Source organism: Gastrolobium bilobum, unplaced genomic scaffold (assembly GCF_033153095.1).
Source record: "Gastrolobium bilobum isolate Gb01-03AN ecotype WA unplaced genomic scaffold, APGP_CSIRO_Gbil_v1 utg21709, whole genome shotgun sequence".
Classification (NCBI taxonomy): Eukaryota; Viridiplantae; Streptophyta; class Magnoliopsida; order Fabales; family Fabaceae; genus Gastrolobium; species Gastrolobium bilobum.
In genome coordinates this window covers 257,469-275,792 of record NW_026898833.1, presented here as the reverse complement: position 1 = coordinate 275,792, position 18,324 = coordinate 257,469, and the positions used below count along the sequence as shown (strand labels likewise).

Genomic DNA, 18,324 nt, shown 5'->3' with positions numbered 1-18,324 from the left:
TGTCTATATCTAGATAATGAGTTTGTACGGAAAAGTAGAGATGGCAAACGGGTTCGGCTCGGCGGGCCAACCCGCCCCACCCGCTAAACGAGGCGGGGTAGACTGAGTTTTTCATTCCATCTAAAAAGCGGGGCGGACTCATTTTTTGGGGGTTGATGACGGGCCGAGGCGGGTCAGTGTAAAATAGGCTCGGGCTGGCGGGCCAACCCGCCAAACAGAGCGGGGCGGGCTCAGTTTTTCAGCCCACTTTCAAAAGAGGGGCAGGGCGGGCTGACTTATTTTTTGACGGGGTGGGGTGGGCTCCCCACTTTGCCATCCCTACGGAAAAGTCATTTTTTATTAGGGTAAAGAATTTTTCCGATCAATAGAGATAAGTTATCTACGGTGAGTTCAAAATGACATTATTTTGGAGAAAAATTAAGGTATTTTTGTAATTGTAATATATTGCAGGGTACATTAACCTTTATCATTATAATTTTTTAATTTTATAACCTCAAAACGACGTCGTTTTGAGTTCACTGGAAATAATTTTATCTCCAATGGCTAAAGAAATATTTTTTCCTTTTTATAATTATTTTATACTTATTTAGTAAGTTAAACTTTAAACTCTACTACAATTAATGATTTTATTAATCTCATACAATAGGAGAAAAGTCCTCTCATTATATAGACACAATTATATGTAGGACTCCAACCACTTATGAAAAGAAAAAGAAAAAAAAAGTAACACATAAATTAATGTATGTGTAGAAGAAAAAAATACTCTCCAATAACATATGAATATATTTTCCCATTAATTAATTATAATTTTAGATGCCATACATATTTGTTTCTCATTTTTTTCACAAAAAACAAGGGAAAAAATAGTGGAACAGTGACCAAAATGTCACTGTTCACCAAGTTTTTTACCTAAATACCACGCGAACAGTGTTATTTTTCAATCTGTCACGAGGGCAAGTTCGCTACCCGGTGTAGCGAACTCGGTTTGCTGACGTGTCACGTTTCTAGTGGACACCAAGTTCGCTACCCAGTGTAGCGAACTCTATACTTTTTTTTAACTTGGTACTTGTTATCCAATAGAAATGTGACATGTCAGCAAACCGAGTTCGCTACACCGGGTAGCAAACTTGCTCCCGTGGCAGATTGGAAAATAACATTGTTTACGTGACGTTTAGGTAAAAAACTTAGTGAACAATGACATTTTGATCGGTGTTCCAAAAATAGTTATCAAAGATACTGAAAGCCTTTTTCCTCTCTTTTTTATTGAAAATTAAATGATACTGTCAAAAATTGGAAGTCCCTTGTTGATATACATCATGCTTCTCTCTTTTGCCCTACTGTAGATATTTTTAATATCTTTTTCTTTGATTTTGTAGAGTCTGTTTGATATTTTTTTTAGGGGATTACTTTTCTCGTATATTATGAGAGAAGTTCGCTTATGTTAAGAGATAAATAAAGTGGGGCTCACTAATTTTTTTTTAAAAAAAGGCATATTTTTGAAAATGAGAAATTGATCTCATACAACATAAGAGTATGATTTTTCATTTTTTTAAGCTACAAATTACTTTTAAGTTAAAGTTAAAAAAATAAAAAATTATAAAATAAAAATTATTTGGTGATTCTATAAAGTTACTCTAATGATTTTGAATGAGGGAATATGAAATAATTTGTTATTTGGATGAATTATTCAGACAAAAGATAAAATCTATAAGTACAAGTTTTGAATAAAGGTAAAATCTATAAGAAAAATTATGAAAACTCCAAAAAAAATTAGCACACATCTTAAAAAAATAAAGGCTTATTCTATGAGTTTTTAGCTTTTAATTTTTTTTTGGTTATAAAAAAATGAAAAGGTTAAAAAAAAAGCTACCGTAGTTTACTCTTTTATCATTTAGCGTCTATAGTTTATTTTTTTATCACTTACCCTCACATAGTTGTTGTAATCTAGATTCATCTTTAACACTGTTAAAAATAAAATTAATTTATCTATTTTACCCCTGAAACTAGGGTTGTAAAAAACGAGCAAATCCGTTGAGTTGGCACGTAACTTGTCAAAAATGAGCCAGGTTGGGTTGGCAAAAATGAGCTGCCAACTCTACCCGAGCCAGTTCGAAAAAAATAAGCCAACCCGCGGGTCAAACGGGCCAGCTCGTGGATTGAGTTTTATTTTTTAAGTACAAAATATAATATACAAAATTCACACATGCTGTCATCGTCTTTCTTCTTTCTCTAAACTTAAGTCTATAATCTTCTCACATCCCTGTCATTTTTATACTATTAGGCTATGCTGGCTCTGTTGGTTCAAAATATCTTACCCACTTGGTAGCAAGTGGTTCTGATTATTTCTTGATGATGGTGCAAATTTATTGTGAAGAAAATTCAAAACTAAAATATTTTGTTTTTATTTCTTTAAGCTAATGGAAGTCACGTAACTGGTGCATTAATACTATAAGTTCATTTAAATAGGCTGAAAACAAGCCAATCCGAGAGTAATTTTTGAGCCAACTCGCGAGCTATATTTTTTAGCCAACCCTAACCCAACTCGGGTTGGGTCGGATTGAATTTTCTTGCTCGTTTTTTTTTTCAAGCCAACCTTAATCCAGCTCATTTTTTTCGAATTGCATACGAGTTGGACCGGGTCAAGCCGAGTTGGCCCGTTTTACCAGAAATTGTCATGTCTTCAACTAAGATTGCATCCAGGATCGTTTAACTTCTTTTGTTACTGGTTCCACCTGTCTACATAGTTGAAGCCAAATTGTGATAGAATAGTCATTGTAATTTTGGCTTAGACAAAATTTTGATTAAGTGTCATTTGGATAGCTTATAAAAAAAAATATTTTTTGTGTCTTAGTTATTTTAGAAGTGTTTTTTATAAAAGTTAAAATTATTTAATTTTTTTTAAAAATATTTGACTTTTAATTTCTTGTTTTTTTAGAAGCTGAAATTTTTAGTTAAAAAAAAAGGACAGTTTTTTGACTTTTTTTCTATAATTTCTATTTTTTTCTAAAACAGACGTCCAAGTAGATTTTTATGAAAAAAATAGCTTTTTTTATAAATAAAAAAAATAAATCCAAATGGGTCCTGATAAAGTGCCGTAACTTTTGTTAAAAGTACGCCTTAAAAAGCATACGTTGCTTTTAGTTAAAACTTTTAAAAAATTCCATTAAAACAAGTGTATTAAGCTGAAGGAACAATTTTGAGTGTAAGTTAGAACTACCAAACAGATAGAATAATTAGAGAGAAAATATGTATTATTATTCATAGTTGAAGTTGTGTAGCATTTATAGTCATTACAAAAGAAGGAAAAAGTGCCCAACACAATTGTGCTAGTTGTGATATACTATTTTCGTTTTTTAATCGTATCTATAGTTTAGTTACATACACACACCCTCATATATATATATATATATATATATAAGAAAATATTATATTTACAAACTTTTTTGTTTATAAATTCTTACAAACTACACTATCTTCTCTCGGGAGAAGATAGTGTAATTTGTAAAAATTTATCAAAATTTTTTATAAACGAATCATTCCCTGTATTTATATATTCTGTGATTTACTCTCCCCTTTGCCACGCTTTGTTATCACCGTCTTCTCTTCACAACAAAAACAGTTAATTAGTTAGCGAAACAAAGGATAGAAACACACAGAAAATGGTTACATGACTTGGAAGGATGTGCGTGCCACTTAGGAGGTTAAGAAGAACAGTTTCAGAGCTGTAAATGACATTTTTAGGGGATGAAATAGGTAAATTAATTTAAATTTTAATGGTTTTAAAATATGGATTTTGATAGAAAAAATCATAAATAAAAATTGATAAGAAAAAAACTATAAACGATAAAAGAGTAAATCATAGGGCTTTTGAATTTTCCCCTAAAAAAAAACTCTTTTTATCATAAGAATGTTTATAAAATTATATTTGATTACACTTCTGTTTTTTAAAGAAAATATAAGCTAAAAATAAGATATGTCAAATAGGCACGTGGGGAATTAACTTACATATTTTGTTAAGGATAAGGAATACTAATTTTTTTTCACATTTTTTTAGCAAGTACATCTTTTGTGATTTAAAAAATTTAAATTAAAAAAATGTACACGTCTAAAGAATTTTGTAAAAATTTATGAAATTCGTAAAGTTATGATATGAATTAAGAAACCTACAAATATATAAGTTTTAAAGATTAAGGATATCTGCTTAGATACTAACGAAGCTTGACTGAAAATAGAAATATATAACCGATAATCTAGAAGTGTAAAAGTTTGTCCCATTACAAGATAAGATATATAAGAGAATTTTGATATATGTCATGCTTTTTGAGTCTACACTTTTTTTTATTGTTATTAACCTTTCTTTTATGCTTGCTTATTGCAATTTTAAAAAGGAAGTGTTAGTAAGAGATATAAGAAAAAATCGTGTTATAAAAAGGGTAAGAGAAAAAAAAGTAAAGTGGAATTTGGTTCTCATTATTCAACTATTTTTCAATATAATTATTACAACCATGAATAAAACAGTTAATGCTCCATGATTATAAAATTATATATAAATAATAATTCTTTCATTAATACCGACGGTTATAAAAATTAATTTTTTTAAATTTAAGTTAAACAAAAATTAATATTTTATAACAAATCACTGCAATATTTAATTTTTTTTCCTTACTAAATCGTCTACTCACCATTCGATTCACCTATAAAAAATCAATCTAAACACGTACAAATAAGCACAAAAATATTAATTAAATTAAATAATCATAGATTAATAAATTAAAGGTTTTATACATAAATTGGCCGGCTGAAAGCCTTTCATTCTCCAACAATGCAGTACGCAAAGTTTTGGAAACACCTTTTGTTTTTCTTTCAATTTTTATGCTGCATTTTAAATTTAAATAAAAAATAGCAATTAATTTAAGTCAAAATTATTTGTATCTAAAAACTTTATCTCGAAATTAATCGAAAATTCCTATCATATAGAATATATTATTAATTATTTAATACTTAATTATTATACTTCAAGTTTAACATAATATATGTTTTCAAATATATGTAAAATAAAAATTATTTTATTATTATATTATTATTAGTATTCAATTTTTACAAGATTTAAGATACAAATAATTAAGATAATAAATAATTACGACCAAACGATTGAATTGATCAAAATCACTTTGTAATAAAATTAATAAATGATGTTAGCTTACCAAAAAAAAATTTAATTAATGATGTAAGAATATTATTTGATAAATTTTCTTCTTAAAGGATTTCTTATTGAAGGAGATAGTTAAAATATTATATAATATATTAATTTTAACGATGTTCTAAAAAATAATTTATTTTATTTTATTTTCTGAGTATAATAATTAATATAAATAGACCTTTATATTTTTATATTTTGAGACATGTAATAATACAGATAAATAGTATTTTATTTTCTCCCGTGGCCTCGCTCTTTATTTTATATATATTTAAAAAAAAAAAACAATAATGATTTGGTCCATATTTATGTATTGTATGATTCAAAGTCATTGTCTTCTCTCTCTCTCATAAGTCACACAAAAACACATACACAGAGACTGTCCCTCCCTTCTGTGTTACAGAAAACGTAGGGAAAAACATGAACGGCGGCGGCGGGTCTAGGGTTCCGATCCCCACCAATGTACGGAAAATCATCCAAGACATCAGAGAGATCACCGTAAAACAGCACACCGACGATGAAATCTACTCCGTCCTCAGGGAATGCTCCATGGATCCCAATGAGACCGCTCAGAAGCTTCTCTATTTAGGTTTTTCCTTTTCTCTATCTCCCTCTTCTTCTCATTCCCATTTCTCTCTCTCTCTCTCTCTCTTATAATACCATCCACTTTTCACTTTGCATATAATTTCTCTTTTGTTTTCTTCGCCTCGCAATCCATCCCCACTGGGATTTCTTCTTTCTTTTCCTCCCATCCTTTTTTTGTTTAAATTTTATATTGATTCATAGTGTTTGTGATTATTATAAATTGAAGGTAATGATTGCAAGTTTGAAGCTTGACTTGTGTATTAGTAAAGCTAGTGATGATTGTGGAAGTAGAGTTGATACTATCAATTTAATTCAATATATTTGTTTATTTTTATAATTTTACTGCTTTTTGATTTATACTAAGCTATGGAGAGCTGCGTGTGACTCTTTGGACATCAAAAGTTCGATTTTTTATTGTTCAAAGCATGGAAACAAGATTGAAAACAAGGAGATTGTATATCAGTACTTCAGTGAGATAAAAGTTAAAAGACTGGGATTTACTTTCGTCCGTTGGGTTTCTTTGTGTGATGAGGACTTAACTGTAGTACTTAATCTAATGTAGTTGTTATTAGCTCACACGTGTTTCTTAATTAATGGCTTAAGCCCTCTATGCCCTGTACTCACTTATTATATCTAGAAAAGAAATGTGGTTATTTCATCTTTGAGATTCTGTCGTTTTTAATGTTCCTTATTGTGATGCGTTTGTTGAGTTATTTATTTTTTGTTCACAGATACTTTTCATGAGGTAAGAAGGAGACGCGACCGAAAGAAGGAGGTAAGAATTTTTTTCCCCAATTTAAAGTTCTGCACTAATTCCCCCATTACCTGCTATATTGTTATATTTCATTTGGTTTTAACTGCCCTCGAAAGTTGAGTTGCTGAATCAGATTAATTTTTTACCTAAACAGAAAAGTGCCAACTTCCACTTCTTATGCTAAAGTGTAGATCGATTGTTATATTTCATTTGGTTTTAACTGCCCTCTAAAGTCAAATTCTAGTCATTATTTTGATTGTTTTAAGCTGCTAGACAACCTCTTACTATATCATGAGCTGCCATTTTGTCAGCCTATGGACAGAGTAATTGGTAGACTCCAAGTTTATATAAAGATAATCACTTTGTATGAGTGTCTGAATATGTGTGGTTGTAATAGGTATTTGATTCGTGCTTGTTGAGAAGTATGTAGTCATACAATATTATTTGCTGAGATTAAAAGACCAAGGTTTTTTTTGTTGTTGCTTGTATATGGGTTATTTTCCCTTCGTACCTTTCATTTGGGTTCATTTACCACCGTCTCCAATTAATTTGGGATAAAAGTGTTGTTGATGTTGATGTATGTGGGTTATTTTCCCTTCGTACCTTTCATTTGGGTTCATTTACCACCGTCCCCAATTAATTTGGGATAAAAGTGTTGTTGATGTTGATGTTGTTGTATATGGGTTATTTTATGTGTGTTTTTGTAATCGAATATGTCTAGTTGTAAGTGAGTAAATGTGCTTGTATTTTTCTGTCCTTTTCTCTTTAATATTTATTAGCTCTGAGTGATTTGTGTATAAGTTGATCGTTGCAGGGATTGAGCAACAGGGCTGCTGAGGAGTCTAGGTTAAAGCAAGGTGGACAAGGGAGGGAGGGAAAGGGTGCTTCTGGGGGCTATTCCTCCAACTTTCATGGTACGGTTTTCCCAACTTTTTAGAGGCTTGACTTTAGGCTTTGTTTTTATTCTCGTTTGTTTTTTTATGGAGATCTATTTCCACAAAGGTCACCTGGAAACCATCTTTCTCCAAAACAAAAATACTTTTGGAATGCCATCAGTTTTATGTGCTTTTTTTAAGATCATAACACATAATTCTTTCCTCTCAAAATAACTTGTTACTGAGATCTTCTATCTGAATATTGATAATTATGCTTTTATTTTGCTGCTGCATGAGCTTTATAATGTCCCTTTTGAATCCAGCAGGATGAGATAAAGTAGCTCCCTTCCCACCTCTTATCTTTTGATGCTGTTGCAAATTTCTTTTGCATTGACTATTCAGAATATGAACTGTTTTAATACAGAGACTGTCCTATAAATCAGAAATTTTCCTGCTACTTGATTAGCTTGTTAGTTGTTACCTTGTCTTGTAAATATCTCTTGTTAGATGGTGGTGGTGGGAGGAACCTTGCTATTCGAAGGGAAAATGGAGTTAATCACATTGCAGAGAGAATTCATGGTCCCTTTACTCAGCCAGATTTGCAGAAAAAAACTAATACAGCATCTCAAGCCATGAGGTTGTAATTTTGCTTATTTTTTCTTAAGTTGTTTATGTCACCAGATTCTCTGATTATGATAAAATGTAATGGTGGAAATAAAAGGCTTATTTCTTTCTTATTTATTTGATAAAGAGCAAGGCAAGACAGAGAAATAACTAAAAGAATGAAAGACGTCAATCTTGTTTTTGTTTGTTTGTGCCTAAAATTGTAACCAAATCTCATATCGAAGTTATACTGCTAAATAACTTTTTATAGGGTAAACTTAAAAATTTAATATTCAATCTAAAGACCATATCATGTAGAGTCATGCGTAAAATTTCATGTTAATTAAATACCTTTTTTTATTGTTTCACAACTTTAATGTATAATAACTGCAATGAAGTAATTGTCTACTTGATTTTTGAATTACTGATAACCAATTTGTTTGAAATTTGGCTTGCACTATCAACTTGATAATTTCTCAGGATTCTACAATTGGATTGCTAAAATTCACATTTTATATGAAGTTGTTCGTTGGTTTGTGATGAGTATTACACCAGTGTCAGTATTGACATAATTGCTTATTCTTTTTATAGTTACATGTATCCTCTTTAGAACCAATTTTCTTCAACTGCAGAGTTTCAGCTGTTGCACCCCAAGGTGCTGCAAATCAATCCAATGGGAAGTCGGGTCATGGTTCTACCAGCCAATCTCTCATAGCTAGTGTCATGAGTGTCCCTAAAAGCAGTTCAGCTGCTAATGACACTAGCAATCAAGAAAATGTCCAAACTCAAGCTGTTGGTGTTGCGGCAGCCTCTTCCCCTTCTCAGACCTTTGGCTCAGTTACCAGCACTGATCAAGGGAAGTCTCTGTCAAGTTCTGATCAACTTCAAACTTCTGTGTCTGGTGTCTGTTCCTCTTCTTTGGATTCTGTACTGGCACCATCTATGTCTGGGAACCCTTGTGTTAGTGGTGCTATTAGTAGGGAAGTTGGAAGTAACCGGATATCTGCTGGACCAAATCATGTTAAAGGTAACAAAGTTGTTCTTCAAGAAGTTGCTGATCAATCAGCATCCGATAATGAAAAATCTGGGTCTATCAATCCAACAAACGAAACAAACCCACCACAGAAGTCAAATGGAGTTGAAACTAATCGGTTATCTGAGCCCTCACAACTCTCATCTTCATCCCTGAATGGTTCTTTGAAGCCAACTTCCAGTTGCGGTAGCCAACCACCTCCAGGTAAAAATTTTACTCTATATTGTTGAATCTTATTAGTAACAGTAGTGCTTTACATATCTTGTTTCCCTTTATGCACTTCCTGGCATTGGTAGAATTCTTGAATTTTCTAATCAAAACAATTTTACCAAATTGATATTACCATGTGTCCCCGTAGTTTAGAAAGGAAGACAATGTCAATTCTCATTAGAGGAAGTGAAATAAAGCCCACAGGATAAGGAGAAAATAAGTCTAGGAGAAGAACCTATGAAACCGTTCCTAAAGATATTTTAAAGGAGAAGCAGCCTGATTTAGCCTATAAATTTAAACAAGCCCTGCCATTCATGTTTGAATTCTGCTCCCATGAGGTAGCCCCCAAAGTTGGCTTGCTGAGATGCTCCATTCCACATTGGAACGAATCATCCTGATAAAATCAAGAATCACCTAAAATTTTCCATGTTTATCGGTAGTTTTCCTATATTTTTTCTCTCAATTCTTTCCAATCTTTTCAACTTCAGAAGCTTGTGCGCAGTCTTCAGCTGAGTCGAGGCAACATGTTACTTTTCCAAACCATTTTCAAGTACCTGAGTCTTTAAAAAGTGGTCTGACATTTGGAAGCTTTGATACTTCTGGCCAAAGTGAAAGATCTAGCAATGGGACTGGTGGTGACAATAATACTTACCCTGCTCTTGAATCTTCCCTTGGAAACAACGAAGCTGCTACTTCTAGGTTTGTAATTCATATTCTTCCTGGTGCCTTTCTTTGCATATCAAATTGCAGTATCTCATTTTTTTGTCCCTCTCATGCCATTAAATGGTGTTGAAATGATGTATGGTTGGGTTAACTTTCAAAGGTGCAAGGTTCTCTTCGGAGATAGTATTTTACCTCTTTCAAGGCCCTTTGGCAATCATAGGGCTGGGTTGTCGTTGTTTTCATGAATTATTCTGATTGGATTAATTGATTTCTCTTCCTGTAACCAAAGGTATTACTTGTGTCTTGGTGTGATCCTGTAATCTCTGTTTTGATGGTATTTCATATTTCAATGTAGCAACCAAAGTTCTTCATTTACTGCAAAAGGAGATCATCTTGATTATCCACATTCTTCATCTTATCTGATTGAAAAGGCTCCAGTTTCAGAAGCCAATTCTAGCATTGGTACTGACTCAAAGGTTGATCCTCCAAAGCAGGAGGTACTATTGGCTCCTGAAGGCCACCCAATTCCAACTGTTCAAAGTGCTCAAAACTATGGTTTGAATTTCATGTCCACCATGTTAGGGACTCAGCAAGTTCAATTTGAGGGAATTGAGCCTCACGCCCCAGAAGCATCTCGTTTTCCCAACTTTGTTGTAAGTTTCTTTGTCTTTTACTACTTAAGATCTACGTCTACCTTATATTTTATTAAAACTATATCTCCCTATCTATTAATATTCTCTTTTTAGTTTGGTGCTTTGACATTGGCTTTTTTTTTTTAAAATATTTTTATGCATTTATCAAGTTGGAAAGATTAACAACTGTTCTCTGAAATTTCTTTGCTCTTATGTTCGCATTTGTTTATTTTGTATTTTTTAGGATATATCTTTGTTTTTCTTTATACTTGAAGCTATTTGCTCAGGGTTGATTTCTTTACACTTTTACCATTAGATCTCGTATGCCCTTTTAAACACAAGAAATGAAGTTTAGTTTTGCATTGAGTTTTTTTTTTTTTTTTTTTTTTCTCCTCTATGAAATTTATTGGTTTTCCTTTCTATATATTGTTGGATTTGTAGTTATGACTGTATCTCTTTCATTTATATGTTTTTTAATTTTTCCTTATGTTTTCATCATTCTTTTCATATTGCAGAGTGCAAGTTCCCAGTCTGTGTCCCCTAGCCCAACTCCACCTCTGCAAAGTTCTATACCCGTGTCTCCGCAGTCAGTTTCTATTTTCAGGCCACCTTACCCTCCCTTCTTCCCATATGGCCACTATTACCCCCCAATTTATGTGTCTCCGATACACCAATTTTTAAGCCACAATGGTTACCCTCAACAGCCATCAGCTGGCAGTATGTATCTACCAACAGCAGCTGCTGCTGCAGCTGCCGGGATCAAATTCCCTCTTCCTCAATTCAAGGCTGGAGCAAACACAGGAAATACAGCTCATATTGGAATTCCTTCTGGATCATTTATCTCTCCACCTGTTGGATATGCGCCTAGTCCAACAGCGAATTCTGGAAGCTCCACTGGAAATGAGGATCTTGCAGTGTCTCAGTTGAAGGAAAACCAGATCTACACAACTGGGCAGCTGGTTGGTTCACTTCCTTATTATTGTGATTTTGTTTCATTCATGCCTATTTCTTGATAAATAGGAGATTGTTATGCTGTTATTGTGGGTCTTTGGCTTCAATAGCATCAATCTTATTTTATTGTTGAGTTTACATTTGCTTCATCAACATGTATCGAAATTCTTGGATTTGTTGTTCTTTCTAAGCTTTTTCGGTTTTTTACTGTATATTTTTTTTGCTGCAGAGTGAAGGTTCTGCTGTGCGGATAACTGCACCAGGCCAAGATATATCAAGTTTGCAAGTTAATTCTCTGTATAACCTTACCCCTCAGGGACAACATCTCACCCTCCCCCCAACACAGGCTACCCATGGTGCATTTGCTGGTATCTATCAACCAGGGCAGACTGTAGCTTCACCTTCGACCCTTTTGCAACAGTCTCAGGCTGTGGCTGGGCCTGTTGAAACTATAGGGCCCCCTTCAGGATCTTATCAGCAACCAAAGCCTGCACAGATCAATTGGAATACTAATTTCTAGGCTTGAAAACATTTTCTTGGTGCCTTAATGTTCAAATGCACATATTATGTGCTCAAATCCAGGAAGTATGAACACTGGCCTGATCTGAAGTGTAAATAAGAATTGCGGCCAAAGAATGGGAAAAGAGAATTAGTAACTCTAGTGGTGATATTTGGTGCTAACGATTTTGAAGGGTGCTAATTGCTGGTTTTCTTTCTTTATTTATTTTTATTTTGAGCTTTCAATTTATTTACCCCTCACCTGTTCTTTTGTCCCTCAGAGAACATTTAGTGGTTGCTATAAGAAACTTAGTCTTTCCTTGTCATATTATATACTAAGCCAAGAGTTCAATAGAGCTGGTGAGATTTACCAATTTTTCCGTTTTGAATTCTCACCTGTATATTACAATTTGACAGCAGAGGATATTGAGTTATATAGTTCTATTGATGCATGAGAATTGTGTCATCAATTTTTCTTCTATAGCACACTTCATGCCTCCCTGTTGATAATGGGTTAGACAAGTATTTGCGTTTATGTACTTTAGTTATTATCTAACCTGATTTTGCATGGGGGGAGTGAGCAATTTGATGGATTTATTGTCTGATTTCATTTGGTTTGAAAGTAAAAAGTGCTAATTTCTATCCTGCATACTGTTATCAATTTTCATACACGGTAGTCGGTCAGGAAATTTGACTTTTTTTTTTTTTTTTGAAAATATAAATGTGACCTTTTGGTTTTGTTACTGAACCACGAATAATGTTCATGAATAAAATAATAGTCATCGGTCTCTTTCAACACATACAGAGAAATTAATGGATCGTGCAGGTGTGCTCGTGTGTATTGTGACAACTTTTTTTTTGTTTTTTTTGAATATATATTGTGACAACGTTCTTGAAACCTTATTATTCCATCTGGACTTTTCTTTTCTTTTCCATTTTTATTGCTAGGCTTACGTCTGCAAAAAACGTGCTTGATCCTTATGTTTTAAGAAACATCTCTCAGGATGTATGGTAGTCCATGATTCCTGAAACTTACCTAAGATGCGTGCTAAAGCCCTTGAATATCCATTAGGTGAGCCTACAGTTTTGCTTTAACAAATAAAGATGTGTGGATTTGAGTTAAGCCATCCTTTAAAAATCTCAACGAAGTTTCAGTGATTGAATTACTGTTGCTGGCTTGTCTATACAAAAAGGCTTGCTGCACAGTGTAAATGGACCTGAATTGCATAACCAAGGACATGAGATGAGTGTCTGAAAAATTTGTTTTCTTGGCACTCATCGATTATAGGACTCAGACAACAACGGTGGTAGTATTTACATTCAAATCTGTGTTGTCTTCACTAGTTGATTTCGGCTTCGCTGAAGGCAAGATTTGCTTAGGAATCTGCTTGCTGGTATTTTCTTGAGACTCTTTCAAGTTCAATGTTGTATAAACTGTCATTCCAGAGAGAGCAACAACAGCCCCGCCAATGCTCACAACCCCAGGATCTGAGTTGAATATTAGATAGCCTCCCAGCAGAATGACACAAGTTTTAAACTGTCCTAAAACAACATGGGTTGTGGCAGAAGTGGCCCTGCGTGGATTCATAATGTGATGTTAGCTAGCTAATCTTAACTTTACTCCTGCAAGGCGTAACAATATTAATAGTATTATGTGCCATAAAGGGTTTAGCACTGTATCTTGCTATTGGAAGAGGAAGGTAGTCTCACCCTAATGCCAAGGCACCTGACCACTGTAAGAGAAAACCAAGAAGAGCAGATATCAAAATGGTAGTTGAGTTGTTTACATCCCACTTGAAGGACAGGACTCCTGGTGGATCTATCCAGGGCATCAATGCCCCTAGGAAGAAGACTGTGACCGGGGTAGTTTTCCACATCAACCTACAATGATAAAGTTTAAAGTCTGAGTATTGACAAATTAATTTTGCCAAGGAGATATTGGTGTGACTACAAGTACTTACGCCAGAGCTGTCCAGTTTCCTTCTTGTTGTAAAGTAGACCATAAAATCTTATTTATGGCACTTGGGATTATCCAAACAATTGCAATTATAGCACCAAATAAATTGAACTCTAAATCTGTTACAGTTGCAACTGCTACACCTACTGATACGACAGCCAAAGCCAAAACCTGCATCATTGCAATGACATGATCAGTGCATAAAAAATAAAGAAGGAAGTGGTATAGTCTTTTTTTTTTTAACATATTTGAAATGCTTTATATAGAAGAAAAGAAAAAAAGAAGAAGGGAAGGAGTATATTTCTTGACCTTTTTAGAAGAAATGGTTTTTCTAAAAAGGATGAACTCCGCAAGAACAATTGTTGGTGTAACAGCAATCTTAGCCATTTGGTAGAAACCAACACTGCATGAGCTGGATTGTCAGCAAACAGGAAAGTTGCAAATATTTTATTATGAATATGTTAAAGCAAGAGCAGGAACCTGTTATACTTGAGGCTGGTGTTTGCAAGGCCAGAGGCAAAAGCCATAACAGCACCAAGTGCAAACAGAGAAGAGAATGGAGTTGTTTTAGATGGAGGGGAGACAGGAAGCACCGAGAGTGCCTTGAAAATGGCAAGGAGAAGCCACGCAGTGATGTAGTGAACAAATGTGAGGAAAATTGGGAAGTTGAAGCCAACTTTCCCCATCACCTGTTAACACAGTTATATATACGTGTAAGGGTGCTAATGCTTGATCATATTGTAGAGAGAAGCTGGTTGGGGCATTTCATCCTTCCCAAAAAGCCATCACAATCACATCATAAAATACATGCAATAAAAGAAGCAAATTGTGCCTACCAATTTGTTTGCCATGATAATCCCAACTGCAACGATAAAGTTGAAGGACAATGCCACCATTGGTCCACAATATCTTTGCTGTTGGCGCTTTGCTCCATCTGAGGTTCGGAGCTCACTGTAGAGAGAAGCTCTTAGCTCTTCCAGTGCTCTACCTGATAATTTAAACTATGAGAACTGATATTAGCTGAAGAATACATCAAGTCAAATTTTACATTGGTATTGGGAACACGTTTATTGGCATCAATAGTAATGAATAATATCATCCAATCATTTCATTGCAAATGTGAAACTTGAAAAGTTAGCTGTGGAAATAAAAGAACTGCTTTATGGTTCAACAGAAAAAAGAAGAATGGAGCAGTAAAGAGCAAAAGCTACAGAAGGAAGAGTGAAAACAAGATGAATTACTGGAGACAAATCATGTATTTTCATTTCATGATCCTCATTTCATATTTGCCAAACATATAGCTTCAGATAATTTACCAAGTGGTTCTAAAAGATGATCGAAGTGGTGTCCACTTTTGGAATTGGCTAGTGAGAGCATCAACCAAATTTGCAGAAAAAATAAACAGCACTATCAGTTCAATTCAAAATGGAAATTGGTCTGAGATAGTCTTTATGATCTGTAGCACCATGTGATGCAATTATGATAGAGCATGACATAAACTATAATGGTTATGAAAGAAGAAAAAGAAAAGGAAAAAGCTTATATTACAATCTTGTAATTGAAGATTGTTACAACCAGACTATCCAATGATTTTAAACGATAAAATATAATCTCAAACAAGATTAACGCAAGAGTTGAAATATATCCATCAAGACTTGAACATAACAAAAGTTCAAAGGCCAATACAAGAAAAATGAAGAATAAGGAAAGATATAAAATTACTCTTCTGCATCCAATAAAACTCAGTTACAATCGAACCACACCATACCAACAAAGTCCATTGCTAAGGAATTCAGAAAAGACCTGCTTCGCCTGCATCACTGTCCTTCCTTTTAATAAACTTTCGTCGTCCTCCTCCCCACAGTGAATCCAACCACCCCATACCAATAAGCTTGCTTCACATATTTAATCAGAATGCCAAGCACCCTTTGTAAAACACGATTCTGTACCAATCACATAAAGAAGCCAAAACAAAAAGGCAAAGGCAAAGGCAAAAGGGTCATGTAAATATGAATTAATTGGCCAAGTTGCTTAAAATGCAATCAATGTAGGGGTGTCTGGAATCAGAAGATTGCCATTCTTCAAAGAGGGGTTTTTTCAAATACGTGAAAAGAAAAAGAAAAAGGGAAGTGAAGGAAATATGGTTTGTTTTCGATGAGAATATTGCCTTTAATCTGAGGGCAACGTGTTTCTCAACTCAAAGTGGTAGAACTCGAGGTGAGGGTATTAGTAACACCTGTCTGTCATGTATACTAGGAATTGATGTAACTGTTGATTTGCGGGGAAGTTAAGGTAACATCATAAATATTGTTATATCATTAGGAAACAGTCAAGACACCTGTAACAACTACCGTCAAGTATTCTTTTAGGTGAGATTGTCCTCGTTTCTGATAAGATATCATTCACTAAACTAAAATGCAGATATTGCATATATCCCAACAACTTGTTGGTAGAGTTAACCGTTTTTTCACTAAACCTGATGTAATGCTTCATCTTTTGCATAACAAATTAAGCAGCACTTCTTCATTTAATTAGTTCCAATCTATAGGCACAAAAATGTGCATTATATAAAATTTAATAAAGGATTTTTTGTTTATAAAATAATATTTTGGATTTTTTATGTAAATGAAGTAGCCGTCTAAATTGTGGCATTCAAGTTGGATGATCAATCAAAGGGTTTAACTTTTCTTATGTTGTAGGATTGTAGGAGAGAAAAAAAAGTAGAGAGAAATTAAATGTAGGTCCCATATTTTATATTAAAAAAGAAAAGAAAAATTATTTGGCACGAAAAACGAATTTGTGTAGAAAAATGAGAGTATCTCATGTGGCATGAGAGTATTATTTCCCTCAATCAAATTAATAATTGTTTGATTAAATTTGCTTTGATTGGTGTGCTACTTTTGCTTAAACATATGTTTATATGTAATGATGGCTGAGATGCTGCTATTCCAAGAAATGAAACTTGTATAGTAGCACCAATAAGGGTTTTTTTTGACCCTTTTGTCCTTCATTAATTAATTAATAATCGTTTTGTCCCTGATTCAAAACTATCTACCAATCTGCCCCTCTTTAATCGATTAACTTGCATTTTTAATCGATTAAATGGTTGTTGGGAGATTTAATCGATTAAATCCCCCTACTTATCCAATTAAAAAATTATATTGACTTGTTTTCCTTTGTTACCTGTTGGAAGATTTAATCGATTAAGTAAGGAGATTTAATCAATTAAATAGGGAGATTTAATCGATTAAATCTCCCAACAACCATTTTGCCTGTTTTGACCATTTAATCGATTAAAAAATACAAGTTAATCGATTAAAGAGGGACAGATTGGTAGATAGTTTTGAATCAGGGGTAAAATAATTATTAATTAATTAATGAGGGGTAAAAAGGTGAAAAAAACCCACCAATAAGGGTCTATTTCGATGATCTTTTGAAAATAAAATACTTTTTATACATTGATTTTTTTAAAAGGTAAAATTATTTTACATTTGGATATTCGATTTGAAAATCACTCTTATATAAAAAAGTTATTTGGATGTTAAATTAAAAAAGAACTTTTTATATATAAAATTACAAAAAAATCTATAAAAAAAATTTTAACAAATTTTTGGGATTTACGCAAATAAAATTTGAAGAATATGATTGCAATATCATAAAAGACTTTCCACGAAATGCTCCAATGTTATAGGAAGATATTTGATTGTAAAATGTTAGGTTGTTGAAAGACTTAACTAAAAAAATACCCGAATCGAATTAGTTGTGAAGTAATGAATCGATTAAAATATTTTCAAAAAAAAAAATAGCATGATAATAAGAGATAAAATAAATATGACAAGACAGGGTTAAAATTGTATTTTCAAAATTTATATAATCTTTAGTGTCTGATTTTTTCAAAATTAATCAACTACCGGCTAAAAAAATAACATTTTAACTTTTATTTTAAATTTTACTTTTTTAAAAAATTATTATCTAAACATCTAAAAATTTTGTTATGGGAAAGGTTGAACCCTTTGAGTGCATGAAGCTCTCCAATAACATTGGAAATCTCTCCTTCAAATTTGTTTCTTGATAAATCAATATTCATGAAGATTGTTGGGATTTTCACGAGCGTGATACTGTTCTCTTTTAATGTTACAATCATAGAATCAATATACACAACACCCTCAGAATCACTGTCATTAATAGAGCTAAAATATGTTTCCATGTATTGTAAACTGCTATCCACTTTCTTTAAAATTCAATGACCAATCAAATGAATTATTTTCTAACCCTTCTAGACGCTAACCAAAAGTCTTTGTCGTCATTAAATTAAAGTCTTTCCATGTTGGCAAGGAGTGATTTTCTCCTTCATTACCTCAAATAA

General features: G+C 33.2%; 2 protein-coding genes across 3 annotated transcripts; one reads left to right on the top strand and one right to left on the bottom strand.

Moving 5' to 3' along the window:
• The first annotated feature begins 5,556 nt into the window (after positions 1 to 5,556).
• LOC133284575 (GBF-interacting protein 1-like) lies at positions 5,557 to 12,427 on the top strand. 2 transcript variants are annotated; one of them, XM_061481620.1, is made up of 9 exons: positions 5,557 to 5,786; positions 6,514 to 6,557; positions 7,351 to 7,450; positions 7,919 to 8,048; positions 8,647 to 9,251; positions 9,749 to 9,956; positions 10,276 to 10,573; positions 11,068 to 11,511; positions 11,733 to 12,427. In XM_061481620.1, the coding sequence occupies exons 1-9, from the start codon at positions 5,618 to 5,620 to the stop codon at positions 12,021 to 12,023; spliced, it is 2,289 nt and encodes a 762-aa protein (XP_061337604.1). In that variant the 5' UTR covers positions 5,557 to 5,617; the 3' UTR covers positions 12,024 to 12,427. The 2 variants fall into 2 exon arrangements, with proteins under 2 accessions (XP_061337604.1, XP_061337603.1); XM_061481619.1 differs by having other exon boundaries at positions 9,746 to 9,956.
• An 865-nt stretch (positions 12,428 to 13,292) lies between these two features.
• Positions 13,293 to 15,847, bottom strand: LOC133284593 (nucleotide-sugar uncharacterized transporter 2). The gene is made up of 7 exons (XM_061481652.1): positions 15,762 to 15,847; positions 14,795 to 14,946; positions 14,439 to 14,647; positions 14,268 to 14,361; positions 13,963 to 14,129; positions 13,712 to 13,882; positions 13,293 to 13,575 (listed from the first exon to the last, which is right to left on the bottom strand). The coding sequence occupies exons 1-7, from the start codon at positions 15,838 to 15,840 to the stop codon at positions 13,293 to 13,295; spliced, it is 1,155 nt and encodes a 384-aa protein (XP_061337636.1). The 5' UTR covers positions 15,841 to 15,847.
• Positions 15,848 to 18,324: the final 2,477 nt, after the last annotated feature.

Coding starts and splice junctions, on each gene's coding strand:
- LOC133284575 (XM_061481619.1), top strand. CDS start 5,618: ATGAACGGCGGCGGCGGGTCTAGGGTTCCGATCCCCACCAATGTACGG. Junction 6,558..7,350: donor GACGCGACCGAAAGAAGGAG/GTAAGAATTTTT, acceptor TGATCGTTGCAG/GGATTGAGCAACAGGGCTGC. Junction 11,512..11,732: donor TCTACACAACTGGGCAGCTG/GTTGGTTCACTT, acceptor TTTTTGCTGCAG/AGTGAAGGTTCTGCTGTGCG.
- LOC133284593 (XM_061481652.1), bottom strand. CDS start 15,840: ATGGGGTGGTTGGATTCACTGTGGGGAGGAGGACGACGAAAGTTTATT. Junction 14,648..14,794: donor TTATCATGGCAAACAAATTG/GTAGGCACAATT, acceptor CTGTGTTAACAG/GTGATGGGGAAAGTTGGCTT. Junction 14,362..14,438: donor ACCAGCCTCAAGTATAACAG/GTTCCTGCTCTT, acceptor CAGCTCATGCAG/TGTTGGTTTCTACCAAATGG.